The 17062-nt window shown below is 32.1% G+C and overlaps 2 protein-coding genes across 6 annotated transcripts in view; one reads left to right on the forward strand and one right to left on the reverse strand.

Moving 5' to 3' along the window:
* LOC138177821 (ras guanine nucleotide exchange factor R) overlaps positions 1 to 569 on the reverse strand; it is a 29126-nt gene extending 28557 nt beyond the window's left edge. For 4 of the 5 annotated variants that reach the window (XM_069109026.1, XM_069109028.1, XM_069109030.1 and 1 more), the window contains exons 1-2: positions 543 to 569; positions 71 to 272 (exon numbers count right to left, since the gene is read on the reverse strand). The gene's annotated coding sequence lies outside the window, so the exon portion shown is untranslated. Of the gene's footprint in view, positions 1 to 70; positions 273 to 424; positions 522 to 542 lie in introns of those variants that run through there. The other variant, XM_069109027.1, reaches the window with a different exon arrangement.
* A 293-nt stretch (positions 570 to 862) lies between these two features.
* Stam (signal transducing adaptor molecule) lies at positions 863 to 7541 on the forward strand. Its single transcript, XM_069109037.1, has 10 exons — positions 863 to 1272; positions 2006 to 2166; positions 2235 to 2480; positions 2759 to 2834; positions 2914 to 3123; positions 3247 to 3366; positions 3437 to 3625; positions 4125 to 4351; positions 4435 to 4673; positions 4976 to 7541. Exons 1-10 carry the CDS (start codon positions 1230 to 1232, stop codon positions 5088 to 5090), a joined length of 1626 nt encoding a protein of 541 aa, XP_068965138.1. The 5' UTR covers positions 863 to 1229; the 3' UTR covers positions 5091 to 7541.
* Positions 7542 to 17062: the final 9521 nt, after the last annotated feature.

Raw genomic sequence — 17062 nt, forward strand, 5'->3', positions numbered from 1 at the left:
TAATAAAGTTATTTAAGATTCAAATATGATGCAAGTGTCTTCTAGAATTTCTTAATATACTTTACTTTACCTCATTCTTTGTAATAAACTATGAACATAAAAAATATAACTCTAGCGCTATAAATAGCGCTAACTTATTCTCTCAAGTTAAATTTTAAAATGGCGGTAATTACATCAATTTCACTCTATATCATCTTCGGTATCATTTACTTCGGTGCACTTCGGTTATCTTCGGTATATTTCGGTATATTTCTTACCGCCAAACATGATACCTATATCAAGAGAATATATTCAAAAAATATGCACAATACAAGACAAATAGTAGAATTGTAAAAGAAGAAGAGGAATCAAATGATGTTCATGAATTTAAGAAAGGAAGCAAGTGCGATGGAATCAAACGCAACTCATTATTTCATAGTCTAACCATGTGTTCTACGATCAGTGAATCATATTGTTTGCAATTTTTGATAATACAATTGCATTCAATAATGTGTGTAATAAAATAATGTTTCTTTGTAATAATTTCTGTCATATTCGATCACCTTCTTCTATATAAACACTGACTATGTGTCTGCACCTCATCCCTGCCACTAGTCTACTACGGCGAATATCCAATGTCGCGTCTATTATGTATCTTCTCTCTGAATTCGTGTAGTATGAATGTACATACATTTTACACACAGAATGTTATATGTACTGAAATGATAAGGTCGCGTGTGGCACGAAGACGGTAATGGGACTCATATGATAAATCATACTTTCATAAACTAATTTCACAAGTTCTTCGCCAGATGGCAGATAGTAGGACGCAATAGTTTACGATGTATCGATTGTCGATGTTCATTTCAATGTCTTTATCGAAAAGGAACGAATTGCGCAAATTATCAGTAATTTTAATCGCTATACATATTTAATCCTTCAAAGCATGAATCGTTTATCTGAATTCTTCGTGGCCGCGCGGTGAACTCATCGATTAATCGTGTAATTCGTGACGCGAAACCGCTCCCGTTTGACATTACGCTCGAGATGATTCGATAGTATCGAGGTTTTTTGGCAGGTCGAAAGAAAGATGTCCCTCGATGGTAGATTAGAATGTTATTAGTCATTCGGTGTCGTGTTTGTAAGTAAATATCAGCTGGATGCGTAGAGAAGAACTTAACGTAATTCCGTGACAGCGCGTAACGGACGTATCTGTCGAACATAGATCGATTAAAGAAACCACGTCGAAAATGGGCCTTTTCCAGAATTCCTCGCCTTTCGACGCTGACGTTGGTGAGTGGCAGACTTCTCCCTAGCCTTAATTCACTTATAACACGATTGTTCCTGCATCAGGCTACTTTAACCCCAGGAAACAAATTTTGAATCCTATGACAGCTCGTATCTATTGTTTCTCTGTGCATACATCGAATCTGGTTTTTCATTTTTTTTTTTTTTTTTATGCAACGTCAAAATTCCACGTTTGATGGATGCATTAAGCGGTTGTTGACATTTGACCTCTAATTAAGACATCAGATTTTGCGAATTACTTCAACCTCGCTTTTGTATCGCCTCGACCGATTACTCCCGTCACGTCTACGAAAATGCTCGTTCATTCTGATAAAAGCATAAATCTCGTAGAGAAATATTCGAAACGTTCAAATCGTAGGAATTTCCTGAATGCTAACTGTTCTTTTTGGAATTCATACACGGACAGAGCCAGATTTCTCTTTAATTTGCAACGCGAAACGAGCCTGATACGAGCTCACACCTTTTATTATTTATTCAATTTGTTAGGAAGTTGTGTTTGGTACAAACATGTATATGAGATTGATACTCCATGATGTTCATATGTTTGAGGAAATCATTGAACAAAAAGAATAAAGTTATCATATATATATATTGTCTAATTTAAATATTCAGTAGTACTTTTTATTAGGAAATTTGCGATTGGAATGGAATAAAGCAAATTGATACTTCTAATTTCCTTATCATATCTTATGCCTTTCTTATAATTTTTTTACAATAGAAAAGGCAACCAGTGAGAAGAATATGTCTATAGAATGGGGAAGTATGTTGGATATTTGTGATAAAGTGGGAACTTCTACTCAAAATGCAAAGGAATGTTTACGGTCAATTGTTAAAAGACTATATTCTCCAGATCCACACATCGTTATGCAAGCATTAACAGTCAGTATATCCTTCAAAATGTAACTTTAAACCATTGTGTAACAGATATTCATTGAATGTGGATTTAGTTGTTAGATGTGTGTGTCATCAATTGTGGAAAAACATTTCATCTGGAAATTGCATCAAGAGAATTTGAAAATGACCTGAGGAAGCTTGTTAATCATTCTGAACCAAAGATTGCTGAAAAAATGAAGGTACTTTTAAAGAAATGGGCTGAAAATGATTTCAAAACTGATCCTCAGTTAAATTTAATTCCAAGTTTGTACAATAAGCTTAAAAATGAAGGACATGACTTTACTTCTACATCAGATACGGTAAGTTTCCTTCCATCTGAATTCACATATAAGATTCTTATTTATTGCGAAACATATATGGTTGAATGTAGTCTTTTATTTAAATACTAATAAGATAAGACTATCATTTATTGACGTTCTGCTGTGTTTTTCCTGCAATTATTCATCAAGAGAATAATTATTCCATTGAACCACATGGAATTATTTATATAGATTGATAGATTATTTCGTATGCATCAAATAACTATAACCACAAATAATTGTTGTATTCACTATATCCATTTTCTTTTTTTTTTTAGCCCAAACGTATAAGTGTATTAAGTAAAGATCCAAATGTAGTAACAAATTCACAAGAAGAGGAAGACATTGCAAAAGGTACCTTCAAATTTTTAAAGAATATTTAATAACATTTCTCCTAGAACTGTAAAATTAAATTAATTACTTTCCATTCTAGCTATAGAACTTTCTCTTAAGGAAAGTAAAGCTCATAGTCAAGCATCCTCTTCACATAGCTCACCAGCATCTAATAAATACACCAGTTTATACCCTAATGTAAGTTCTGCACTTGGTGCCTCCAGCAACTCCGAAGGCAGGAAGGTCCGTGCTCTATATGATTTTGAGGCAGCAGAAGATAATGAATTAACATTTTTTGCAGGAGAAATAAGTATGATTTGTGTTCTTTTAAAATTTAATCTCAAATAGTTATATTTTAATTACAGCTAAAAAGATGTGACTATAATAAATTTATTGTGTACTGATGAAATTATTGTTATCAACTGAATTTTAGTTAACATATTGGATGATTCTGATCCAAACTGGTGGAAAGGCAGTAACCAAAATGGAGAAGGACTATTTCCCTCTAACTTTGTTACTGCAGATTTGTCTATGGAGCCTGAACAGTTTACAAGTAAGATATGAAATATTAAATTATTTATGTGTTAGTTAAAAATGAGTACTATATATAAATTCACATATAGAATTAGAACACAGTAACAAAAAAATGGTTCAGTTTGCTGAAGAGGTGGAAGTAAAAACGGTAAAAAGAGAACCAGAAGTGGTTGAAGTTGAAATAGATGAAAGAAAGATGGACAGACTTTTACATTTATTACATGAAGCTGATCCTCAATGTGATAATTCGGATCCACAAGAAATGCTTGATTTGGAAGGTACTGTATTTGTATCTTATATTGTACTATAGGATTTATTTATTCGGGAATATTAGAAATTGGGATTCCAATGATTTCTATCCTATATGATAAGTTTATTGATAGATGGATTTATTTCTCGACTCCTCACAACTCGACTCTCAACTAACGACTCCTCACAACTCGACTCTCAGTTAACGATTGCCGATTAATTCGTCTTTCTCCCTTAAGCATCCCTTTGTCTTTCCACATACCCTCACCACGTACGTGTTTCATAACCAACCGCGATCATGATCACGTACGCCTTCTTCCACGTAACTATTCGACTGAAGGACTGACGATACATTGATGGGCCGCTTGGCCCATTGAAGTTTCCCAACCCTTTCGGCCTGTCGGCACTTAGGCTTTCTCGCAACATTTATAGTTCGCCCGATATTTCTTGGGCAATCTGTCCACGATACCACAATACATTATTTTATATCATTACTTATATTAACTATTAATTTTATAACAATTTTAGAACAAGTTACTGCTATGGGACCGTTGATAGATGCAGCTTTAGAAAAAGTAGACAGGAGGCATGCACAGCTAACTCAGTTAAGTTCTGATCTGGTGGATGCTCTTAATTTGTATCATACATTGATGCGAGAACCACCACCTCCTACACCATCAAATTATACCCTACCTAAGATGCCACCTCACATAAACCCTTATCAGTTTCAAAATCAGGGACCACCACCTCCACATGTAAGAATCTAATATATATTTAAATTTCTTTTCAATAAATGATATTCTTATTTAAGTTAAAATGAAATGTTTGAATTTCTTAGATATTTAATGGAGTACCTCCACCTCATCAAACTTCCTTTCCTGTTGGAGGTGGTCCACCTGGGCCATATAATGCGACTATGCCCCCTAACGAATATATGGGTCCTGCAAGCATGCCAAACATGACATTACCACAACATTTTCACGTGCAACCAGCGGGTTCGCATCAGCACCCACCAGGAGGACATCCTCATGGACCACCTGTGCCAGAGCAAAGCAATGTACCTTACTCACATCAAGGGTATGTGTTGATATACACATGATATAAGATATTTGAAAATTCCGCTTATAATATATTTATTCTGAGGTAATATGTATAGTACATGTAAATAGTTTAATAATATAGGTCTCAATAGCTTTATAAAGAAGAGATTAATATAATATTTAATCCCTTTTGTGACTAAAAATTACTTCTTTCTATTAGTATAATATGAGAAAGTCACATTAGTTTATGATTGTTATAAACCGGTCATTTAATGGATTAATGAAAATATACGTTAGAAAGGAAAAGTTTATAAAGAAGCATTTAATGATATACAACAGATATCCACCTCAAACTGGTACTATGCCAGGACCATATGGTCCACCAGGACCAACAGGACATCCGGTAAGCCAACAACCTCAATATGCTCCACCAAATGGGCAACACATGATGTAAAGGGATGCTACATGTTTCAAATTCACCCTGTACTGTAACTCAAGCTATACAATATCACTATATTATAATTATTTAAATAAACATACCCGAAGTAGCCAAAGATACTGGGTTTTTGATGGAAGTTTTGCATTCGAAACTTACCGTGTAAGCTTATTACAGGCACATACACGACGAAATAACTAAAAAATGCATTAAGCGAAATGCGAATTATTTTATTAACGTTTGATTACCGTTATGGTATATATACTTCTCAAAAAGCGTTTGTGTCAATCATTGATTCAGTTTCAATTAACACATTCCTTTGATTCGTTAGCAACCGCTATTTCGTTTCGCATTTCAACTGTAACAACCTCGTTACATTCAAAGTGTTGAAGTGAAAAATAATGCACAGAAAAATCAGAAAAAAAGAAAAAAATACTGAAATATAAAATCAATTTATAAATATTGATATATTGTTTTTAATCATACGTCGAAATTATATCGCGTAACAATTTTATTATACTTATTTATAATATGTTGTATAAAGTTTATCGTATGTTTGTAATAAGTTCTGAAGAAAACTGCACCGCCGTTTAACGTATAATTACGCTAGTACACAAAAACTGTACACGACAAAATGGTGGAGACTGTAATCGAAAGAACTACCGTATTTTATAGTTTTTTACTATCATTCATTATTAACAACTATAAAAGGTTCTTGATATACGATTGTTAAAATATGAAAATTCTTTTCTTAAATAAAAAGAAGAAATACAGAAAGAAAGAGAAAGAGTTAAAGATCATAGTAGCTTTGAAAGAAGCAGCTCGAATTAAATATTGTCGAGGTACATATAAATTTAAGAACAATTATCACGACAAGACGTTTGAACTTGGTCTAGTCTGTCCACTGTGTATAATAAAACATATTTCCTATTAATTGCTTATCGAGAAATCTGCGAGAAACTTTTTATGAATTGTTAATGCATAATACTCGCATATAGTTGCGTTCATACCGTCGTGAAAGCGGCCCTGTCTGTGTTAAAGAAAAAAACGAAAAATAAGAAAAACATACGGAAAAAGACGACTGTATTCTTTTAAACTTACATTAAAATAGGATTTAAAGGTTTAAAATTAGAATAATGTGATTCTCAAGGATTTCTTTAATAGGCCTTTATTTTTAAGATATTTATAAGTGAAGTTTATATTTCGAAGTTAAAACATGATATTAGTAGCAATTTATAGGCCAAGAGAAAGTTTTAGTAGGTCAGCGAGTGAATCACTTTTAGACTGTAATTTCAGATTTGTTGAAGTACAAAAATGAGCAAGGAAAGTAATAAACCCGATAAATTATGAAAATTACTTTTTGCATATATGAAACATACAATAAAAAAGATACTTCATTCATATGAATTCTCACATTACATTAAGTCTAATAGTAAAATGTATATAATCCTGTATTTGAAATCTGTATACTAATTATCACTCTTATTTGATTTGAAATAGCATATATTTCTTATGAACTAATTAAAATAGTTAAATTAAAGTATTTCTTTTTTTTATGTATATTATACTTTCAATTTAACTTCTCTTTAAACAAGTTACTTTGTTCTAATTTCTTAGTAATTAATAAGCAATAAATATCTACATACACATGTCTAAAAATAGATTGTTAATAAGTTTGAAAGAATTTGATTCAAAGCTGGAAACAATCTCAAATTTAATATAACTTAAAGGGGTTGCTTTGTAACTCGAATTGAAAATTAAACGTATGTAAAGAATTTCTTCTAATGAAAATATTGTAAAGTACATCATTGTAAAGTATGACATCTTTCCATCTAATGAACATTGTAATAAGCATATATATAAACATTCTTATAAAATGTACAATCATTTAGACTCTTAGATTCTAAGTTTTCATTAGGTTCAAGTATGCATTTTTTTATCATTTTTCAAGTTTCATTCGAGACACTGAGTAACCCCCTTAATGTTTCTCAGAAAAGACAGGGCGCATTGATACGATAGTGCAATATATACTTGGGCGGCATAGGAATTTAAAAGAAACGGAATAAACTGCGTGGATAACGTGTAGAAAGAAAAAAAAATGAAATAAGATCATGTAAAAATCTTGTAAAGCAATGTCAGTAAAAAGAAGCTAAGTCACATACAGATGTATTGAGCGAAAAAAAGAAGACTAAGGAAGAGGAGAAAAACGTATACTGTACTTTGTATATGTACCTAGAGAAAAAAAGAGAGCGAGTGAGAGAGAAAAAAGAGACATAGAAAGTGATAGAGGAATAGGTCTTATTAAAAAAAAAGAAGAAAAATAGATGTAATTTACATTGTACATGTTACGTTGCCATTAAACTCTCATTATTTACGTAAGTGATGCTGAATTCCTTTGTTATATTTTTGTGAACCGTATCGTTCAAAGTCTGTAATATAACGTTTAGTTTTTTAGTATTTGAAAAAGAATTATCTTGAATCATCTAGTTTGGACATCGTCTAATGTACAGAATAAGTCATACATAAGGAAAATAAATGATACGTTTGGATTTGAATAATTTACTCTAACACTAATATTTATAAGTCAGTGAAATCTTAGATCCCTCTTCTTCTCTATCACCTTATATACACAATGTCCTAATAAAATCGATTCAAGATTGCTCATGACATTTACGTAAATAGAAAGATCACGTGTTTTACTTTTTACTCTGTGGGATTTGACAGGAAACGATCAAACGTTCGCAGTTAGATGTTTGAAGAAAACCTTGTTTGATAGAAACTCATAGATTCATAAATAACATCAAAATGGTTTTGAAAAAAGAAGTATAATATTTATTCAGTGTATATTGTTTTATATCGTACTATTATGTATTGTGTAGTGTGTCAACATTTTGCCTCGAATTGTATTTCTGCAAAGATTTCTTTAAGGATCGTTTACTCCTTTATTCTTTCTTCTCTTGTTCTATTTCTTTTATACCGTTTACTATCTTCCCTTCTTGGTGCGTCCATGCTCTATCGACCTTCTGAACGCTCTTACCACGATCGAATCTCACAATAATTGCGATTCCCAAGAATTGTTCGAAATCTCGTCATCTTCTCTGAACACAGTTATCCAGCACCGTGTTTTTCGCGCACGATCCACTCATTACTCAAGATTTATGGTCGACGTAGTGGTGGATTTATCGTAAAAAGGTATCATTTTACAGTGCCGTCATCGTCGTAAATCATCTTACATTTCTATGAAAAGCTGACAACATTTAAAAGACCGGAATCTACTGAAACGGCAACACCCTAATACAATTAAAAGAATAGCGATAAGAATGTTCATTTCTATTTATCATAGCAATTTGAGAATTATCTTCAAATATAGTCGATACAGAAAGTTATATCGAATATTAATTTTGTGTAATCATATTATTATGAAAAATTTTCTATGTAATAAATATTTTTAAATGCAATGTTAGATTATATAGATTATAATTAACTTCCTATACGATATGCAACTTAAAAATTTTCTTTATGAGAAATAGATTGTAGGATTCGTTATAGATCTTCTCAACTTAATTTGAAATTTAGAAATATGAAGAGATTTGGTTTTGGTATAACATACTACTAAAAGACAAATGAAACAAAAGTGAAGTGTATATCTTTCAAGTCATGTTGGGTAGACAGTTAAATACAATAATCTACTATTACATCCAAAAATAGTTATTGTTTACAAAGCTTGTGATAATTTGATTACACAAAATTAATCTTCCAGACAATTGTTTTTCTACCTTATCGCCATAATAATGATTTTCTGCAATGTAGCGAACCAGGATATTAATAAATGCATTAATAATTGATCGTGGAATCCTCATAACTGTTAATCTGGCCAAAGATCGATAGAATAATGAGTCGTCTTCCTTGACAATGGCAATCTTACATCGACAATGAACAAAACAACCTTGACATTAACATTCTACTTCCTTCAGTTTTGTATTCTTTTAATTAAAAAAAAAAGCAAAGCGATATATTTACAAAGGCTTCGTAACACGAAACTGATTATCTTTATTATATTCGGTTTAACGAGTTTGTAGAAAATTATTAGATTGTCATTTCTGTCGTTATTGAAACCTATGAGACACCTTATATATGACGTTCTCTAAAACCGAACATCTTTTGCATATGGTCACGAGTATGCGCGTGTTTTTCTTATTTTGTTCCATTAAGTTAAAATGTCAAGGGAAGGTATATTAGCATAAATATTAAGATTTTTGAATCCTATTTCTTCTTGAATAAATCTTCAGTTTATCCAGATTTTGCAAAATTCAATTTGGTTTGATTTACAAACACAGTTTATTTATAAAAATGTCATATGAAAATTAATAGTTCTTATTTTTGTTTATTATTTTTAAATGCTTTAGCCTCAGATTGTAAAAGAACGTGCAACTAGTACTTATATAGAAAAGTATAAAAGTTTCAACTTTTACTTCTCCATATTTCATTATATGTGTATAATCGACATCACTTTTAATTAAAATTCAAAATAAATATATAGAAATATATATGATATCTTCGATAATTTCTAATTCGTTCAGTATATTTCCGGATAAATTTGCAAAATGCTATCTTTAAACTAATAGTAAGTTTCAATGAAGAGATTAAACAACACGTACGATGACTCGTTTGAAGCAGGTTAAATTTAGGTCCATACTCATCCCTTTCACTATATACAGGTAATCTCATAATAATTAAGAAGAATTTCACGAATCAACAACTTTAACGAGCTTGCCCAAATTGCAGGTCTTCCCAAATGAATTAACAGAAACCTTTTTCCTACCTTTCGAGCAACAAGGTCAAAGATGTGGCGCGTCAAATAGGACAATCATTAAATAACGATCGTTGACCTCGTGTTACTTCTATCTTTCAGAGAAATCAGCTTTGCCTATTCTGGTAATCTCTTTCTAAATATTTCATTTTTTTTTCTTTACCAACGATAAGTTACTTAATGGTAATCTTTAAGTTATTGAATAGTTATCTCGTTGAAGAAATGGAACGTATCAAATATATTATCGATTACTTATCGATTGAATCAATCAGATCTAAGAATTTCTATTATTTACATTTTTTATAAAATTCAGATCGTGCCACATTCTTTACAAAGACCTTTATCAACGATCGCGTGATACTGATCTTCGGAATAATTATCTCAATGTAATCATTTCTTGTCCTTGCAGGATAAATTTTTGCATCTTCTGTCCTGATATAGTATAGTAACATGTTTTGACCTAATTTTTCGAGGCCAACGATACGAATAAAGAACGAATGATACAAGATGGAAATATCTAATATTCACCCTCCTGTAGAGGAAAACGTATAGGAGACGATGTTTTCTCAAGAAAGGATAGATCGTACTCACTGGAAGAAAGAACAACTATACAAGTTTATCTTTGTCTGAGAACTATGAAATCAGCATATTTACATACAGTATGTTTTTTGCTATATAAAAATTGAATACAAGCAAAATAGAATTAAATTGTAACAGTAATTTAGTAATACATCTTCCCTTGTTTTCGATGAATTTAATTGTTCGATTTTGCGATATTTGTTCCTAATCAGATTTCATATTTTGTACCTTATACCGGTACAAGAATTGAAAATTTTAGGGTTTCAGGCTTTTATAATTGTAAAACGCACTGTATATTCATGAAACTTCTCTATGGAATCGATATAACGATAAGAAAGGATGGACGTATCCCTTTGTGACTTTGTCGATCTTTCGAAGATCGTTCAAGATCGATCTAGTAATCGTTCAATCTTCCCATCCGCACGTACAATGTTGCGACATTCGTGTTAAATGCTGTTTTGCAAGTCCATCCATCGTTGCAGTTTCGTCAGATGTCTGCAGTTAATCGTGAATCAAGGATGCTCTGCATTCCAGGATATTCTCCTTTTACGAATCTCCGCGGTCTACTGGATTATCGCGGATGTTCTATGCATCGTATAGTAATGCATTATAATAGAATGCCACGATAGCCACTCCCACATAAAACTGAAGCTGCAATACGTTCGTCAAACCACAGATTATGCAGCAGATAAAAATCTGCTAATGAATCTGGACAATAATTTTAATAGCAATAACGAATATAATAATTTTACACGCGATGACCGAATCCAACTATAATTTCCTGTGACATTTAATATATCATATTGCCCTTGAATCACTTGCGATCACTTGCTTCGTGGAAGTAGCATCGTCTCTCGTTAAAAACTCGATTTGCAACAAGAAGCAATCCTCATTTCCCTTGAAAATTCTTTACGAGCATCCTTAATTTTGTATAAATAAAACATGCTGCGCTATTATAAGATTCAAAGAATAATTAAATGATCTTTGCGGAGATGTTCATCGATGTGTTTTATCTCTCTTGTCTTCTGTCGATATAAGAATCGTACGAAAGCGAATTAACAAACAGTTAGGGTGTCCGTTAAAGAAATATTTTTTTAAATCTTTACAAAAATAAGTCAAAGAGATATGATTGAATATTTGTAACAGAGAAATTCTTTCTGCGAAACATTTTGTACATATTTTATATGATTAACAAAGATTTTAACATTTATAGGATAGGCATTCTAAAATTTGTTACCGGTCAATACAATTTGGGGAAGAAATTTTTAAAGATAAATTATAATTTGATCGTTTGGAGATCCAGCGTCTTCGCGCGATACAAATTTCGAGTAAGAGGCGGTTATTGAGAAATTTCGAGAATCTATCATCTCGTAGCTCAGCCAAAGCGGCTCTCTTGCAATTGCGTTTCCGTGAGAAATACATCCTCGAACGTGAAACGTTTGAAGCTTAGATAATTGGAGAACGGAAACGGAGAATAACCTAATAAGATCCGACATAATTAACAAAGTGCACAAGAGCGAAGTTTTTTTTTGTGCTATTGTGTTCGTCAATGATGCGCGTGAAATTGATAAAAGCATTTTGTCAGTCTACTGAAGCAATTTTTTAATTCGAAGAATCTTTGATCTGAAATTATCCTTGGAACTTATTTTTAATTCCGTATTTCACTATTGGTAAATCAGAATTTTTTAAGCAGAGATACCGTTACATAAAATGGTCAAAAGTTGTGTTAGTCTCGAAATAAAGCAATAACTAAGGTAGAAGCAAGCCATTATTGCAAAACGTGCACTATGTATTCGTTTGAATATTTGAAGATATAAAGCTCCTAATTTATTTTTCGAGCGCTATCGATTGTCAAAACGACAAGAGAGAATCTATTCGAATATTTAAATTGGCCAAGCCTTTCGTGTATTATACCGAAGGATTCATTTGCGCAAGAAAATTAGATTTCGAATATCTTATAATCGCAAGATCAATGAAAGACGAGTCATTTTAGAGATCGCAGCGAAAAGGAAACGTACATCGTAGCGCTGACTTTCGTAACTGGTGTACCGAGGCGAAATCGTGCTATCGAGATGCATAATAATTCACACCATTGTCTCGAGACAATGTTTATTGTTTTAGATACGCAACTTCACTACATATTTCATCTAAAAAAAGAAAGAAGAGACAGACGAAAATGTATTTGACATCGAATGACAGACGAACGTAACTTTAGTAATTATAAATCAGTATAATAAAATATGTTAAGTTATGTTTCTTTCAATATAAATTGAAAATAAATGATAATTTTCCCGTATACATAGCATATGTAAATTTTGCTCCTTTTACACAATTTGTTTCCTTTGCATCTTCTCACCAAAAAAATTTAGATACAAAATTTTACTTCTTTTTCTGAGTGTTTTTACTTTGCTACTTTTATTTGTAATCTCTTCATCTAGACAGAGGCTGAAAACTATTGAAAACAGAGAAAATGATTAATTGAATTGGACACTGTTACGAGCATTTTGAATTCACCTTTTAAATAGAGATTGCTCATAATGATGATGATGATGAAGTTTTAATTACTACCTTCGACTGCTTCGTTCTTCGGTTGCTTTCCCCATTTATGTAATTTTTCTCCAGAAACTTAGTTTTATCCTAATGTGACAACATCTACGTTCTATTGAAAAAACCAGTCACCGCCAGGTACTTAACGATGATCTTAGGACAACTGTAATAGCATGACTCTTAAGCGACAATTGTTAAAACGATTTCTAAAGATACAAAGATTAATGCAACTCAAAATAATAGATAATACGAGCAGGAAATATAATAATTTATCTCTAGAACAAATATGCTCGAGCAACTTACTGGCGTCTTATTTCTACAATTATTAAAACTAACAATTATTAAAATTAAGAAATACTTCTGACAGAATCGCACTACTGACCTTTAATTGCTATTTTTAATTATCATTTTATTGAAAAATTAAATACGAGAGAATAGAGAAGGATTAAATATTGGTTTCAAAACCAGATACATTCAAAATACACTCAACTATTTCAACTTAACTGTTAACGTGACAATCACTAAACCGAAGTTGTAAGTCAACGCTAATACATCAATTGCTAAACGACACTATAGAAGTTTCCCTTAGAAGATAAATCACAGTCAATGTATTCGATAATTATCCGATGAAGGAGCGGACACATTTGAAAAATTTCAAGTTTATCGTGTTCGCGACATTATTTAAGCTAGCGCGTCATGACTGTGGCGTAAATGGCGTAAATCACAAGCATGCAAGGACATGAAGCGTAAAAGGATGTTCCCTGTCGGCTACGTACTTAATCTAAATGAAGTACAGGCGACCTTTAAGGGTCGGAAACAAATGCTTTCTGGAATTTCGTAATTTCATGCGACCTTAAGGCGGCCTTTCTCCCCGGCGACAATTGAGACGATCTCGTGATGCTGTTTACCGAAGTTTTAAACGTTACTTCGCTCGTTTATCATTCGCCACGAACGCGAACAAAACCGGTCGTTCGAAGAAACTAAATTCAAGGATCGCCAACGATAATTAATTATTTATTATTCGACGACCCTTATCGTTAAGTCTCAAACCGCATATTTGGAATCTGGCATGTAGATGCTACTATGCGTTTGTCAAGTTGCACAGATTATTTTTAGTCGTTTTAAAATAAAAAAATTAAAAAAAAGATAATAAACGTTCGATGACCGTACTTGTTTTGTTTACTTATTTTTGTTTAAATTTGGAAATAAAGAATTATCTCGATTTCACGGTCTTTAATTCATTCAGGAAAGCGGGATTCGAATTCAAGAACAGCGATCGGCATTTTCCAGGACGGACCAAAGTGAATTTATGGATTTCAAACACGAAATTGAAAGTTTCCCTTTGCAGGTATTAAGAGCACGTATCGGTGAGTAACAAGTGTTCGAGGAATTACCTATTCTACGATGAAAACATTACATCAATCGGTGATCACATTTCCACGTATTCATGAACAAAGCGTTGTTATTGCAAATTACAATAGAAAATTTCCCTTTCTCTTCCGTACACGTCGATTGTTTGTCATTAGGAAATTATTCAATTAAAAATTTACTTCAATTTAATTCAATTGAAAATTTCAAACGATAACTGTATCATCGTGTTACAAAATTAGTTTTCATTTGTTTACCAACAAACTCATTCTCTGTAGTAATTGCAGTAGTTTCAAGTTGTAGAAAATTGCAATCGATAAAATCCGTAGATGTTCATTCAATGCTAACTACGTGTTTGTTTTGACGAGGAACAGTGGTTTTAATTTAATATGTGTCTTGCATATGTATCTTTGTTAAATCATTCAATTCAGGAAGTTTTATCTTGTGACATAAGATTCACTGTTCGTTACAAGAGACGGTACCTTTTATAAATAGATCCCATTTATTTCTTCGAATGATTATATCCACTAAGTCTGAGCTCCTATAGATCGCTTAACTCACGTGAAACCCACGTATCTATTTCCTTTGCTTTTCTTATTTGAACCAAGAGACAAATAACGGTAGAATAACTTTCGTTTGAAATGACATTTCTCTTTCTATTTACCATAATTTATTTTCATTAACGTCTCTTAAAACATCCTGCTCTTTTGTTCAAAAATGTACCTACATTTTGAAAAACAAAAGATTGTTTAGTCACTTAAAATTTTACGTATAACAAACGAATGACGAGAAAAGAAATTATGGAAGCAGAAGCTTTTCTTTCTTGTCGCGATAATAGGCGTACCAGTGTACCAGTTCTAAGAATAGCCAGTTTTATCGTTGTACATTATTTAAGTATGGTTCATAAAGCATCTGACGTGATTGACACGTATCCTGACGCGTTCAATGACTGCAAATGTGCGTTTAAACGTCTTTAAATACGCGTGCAGCATACTCCTGCGTAAATGACTAAATAAGCAAACTGTTGTTCGATAATAGCTTTATGCGTGTATGATATGGTATGGAGAATACCCTGATCTTCTTAACGTGAGAACGAATAATTCAAATTACATAAATGGTTATTCTTTCTATCTGGGAAAACCCAATATGATCAATGGATAACTACCAACGTTATAGATAAAGATTCTAAAGATGGCAAAATATGATAAATCCATTTCTGCTTAATGTTAATTGTATTATTCATCGTACGATTTCTTTAGCCTAAAGATATGTGTAAGTCTTGTAAAAATAGACGATACATCGACGAAGTATTATATAAAACCAATCGTACAATTAGCCTGAAGATCATTAATGTTTACATGAAATCCAAATTCAGAAAGCAAATAAATATAGGTATACATATTAGTATCGCTAATACAAGATTAATTGGCGGTGTATCGAAATTAACAAATTTTACAGTCAAAATTTTTAATTGTTACTCTATAATATCCTTTATAAAGATCATGTCATTCCCCTATGATCATCAAATACTATGTTCATCCAAACTGTCTTCTCGATGAATGGTTCTCGATGAATAAACAAAACGCAATAAATATACCGTACTATAATATAATCGAATCGCAGGTGACATTGACTACCATCCTGTTCTCGTTGGTATCTTCGATTACTACAGTGAAAGTTAACGAGGCGGTGCATCCTCAAGGTCACCGGCAAAGAAGGCCGAAGAGAGCAGGGAACAAAACACGGAGACACAATGTCCAGTCTTTCTAAAATTCGCATATAGCCGATCAAGATCAAAAGTGACCTTTTCCATTTTATTCTTCTCCAAGAGAAGATGATGAGATCCTCGCGGAATTACGAACATCTGGTTCGTTACGTTACGTAACAAATTACGTGCGTTTTGTACCTATCATTTCTTTCCCTTTCCTTTCTTCTGCCGTTTTTTCATTAATCGGCTTCCATTTATTCTGTGCAAGGATGACCATCGATACGAAGCGTGTCATTTGTTACATAATGGAAAAGCGTACAAAAATTGTACGACTGATTTTGCATTGAATTTACTGTAACCAGCAAAGGAGGATGTTTATGGCATGTTATGTCATGAATTTATTGCAAATTTGATAACATGACGTTCTTAAAATATACGTAAATGTAGAAGTCAGTTGATGGCGCAAGATATATTTGTAACGTTTGGGATTTTGTAGAAATATTGAAAAAGAATTTCGAAGTATTAAATGATATTACATATTGAAAATATATATATAAGAACATACAAACACAAATAGGAAAGTTTAATTTCATTTTTATTATAAATATATATATATATATATATATATGTATAATGCAAAATATATTTTTTTATCTTATATTATTTACTTTGAAATCTTTAAATCTTCGATGCATAATGTAAACATTAATTCCTCTGATTTGCAAAAGCTTTAACTTGTGGAGGTGAAACGCTCTTGTATTTCACGAATGTCGCGATAAAATTCAAGTACAATGTCATAAAGTACTTCCCACGTGGAGAATCGAAGGCATAAATTTTGTGAATTTCAAAAAGAATATATACAGTATCGATTAAAATGGCCATGCGATTTTTTATGCAGCGTTATGTAACGATTACAGTCACGCAACAAACATTAATTTTAACGCATTTCTATAATTAAAGTGATCATTTCCATGTAAG

This window comes from Bombus flavifrons, chromosome 3 (genome assembly GCF_040668555.2).
Source record: "Bombus flavifrons isolate JBK064 chromosome 3, iyBomFlav1_principal, whole genome shotgun sequence".
Taxonomy (NCBI): Eukaryota; Metazoa; Arthropoda; class Insecta; order Hymenoptera; family Apidae; genus Bombus; species Bombus flavifrons.

Bases quoted from the DNA above. Each gene is read 5' to 3' on its own strand.
- Stam (XM_069109037.1), top strand. From the start codon at position 1,230: ATGGGCCTTTTCCAGAATTCCTCGCCTTTCGACGCTGACGTTG. The intron at 4,352-4,434 runs GTAAGAATCTAA...TGAATTTCTTAG, and splicing joins AGGGACCACCACCTCCACAT to ATATTTAATGGAGTACCTCC. The intron at 4,674-4,975 runs GTATGTGTTGAT...GATATACAACAG, and splicing joins GTACCTTACTCACATCAAGG to ATATCCACCTCAAACTGGTA.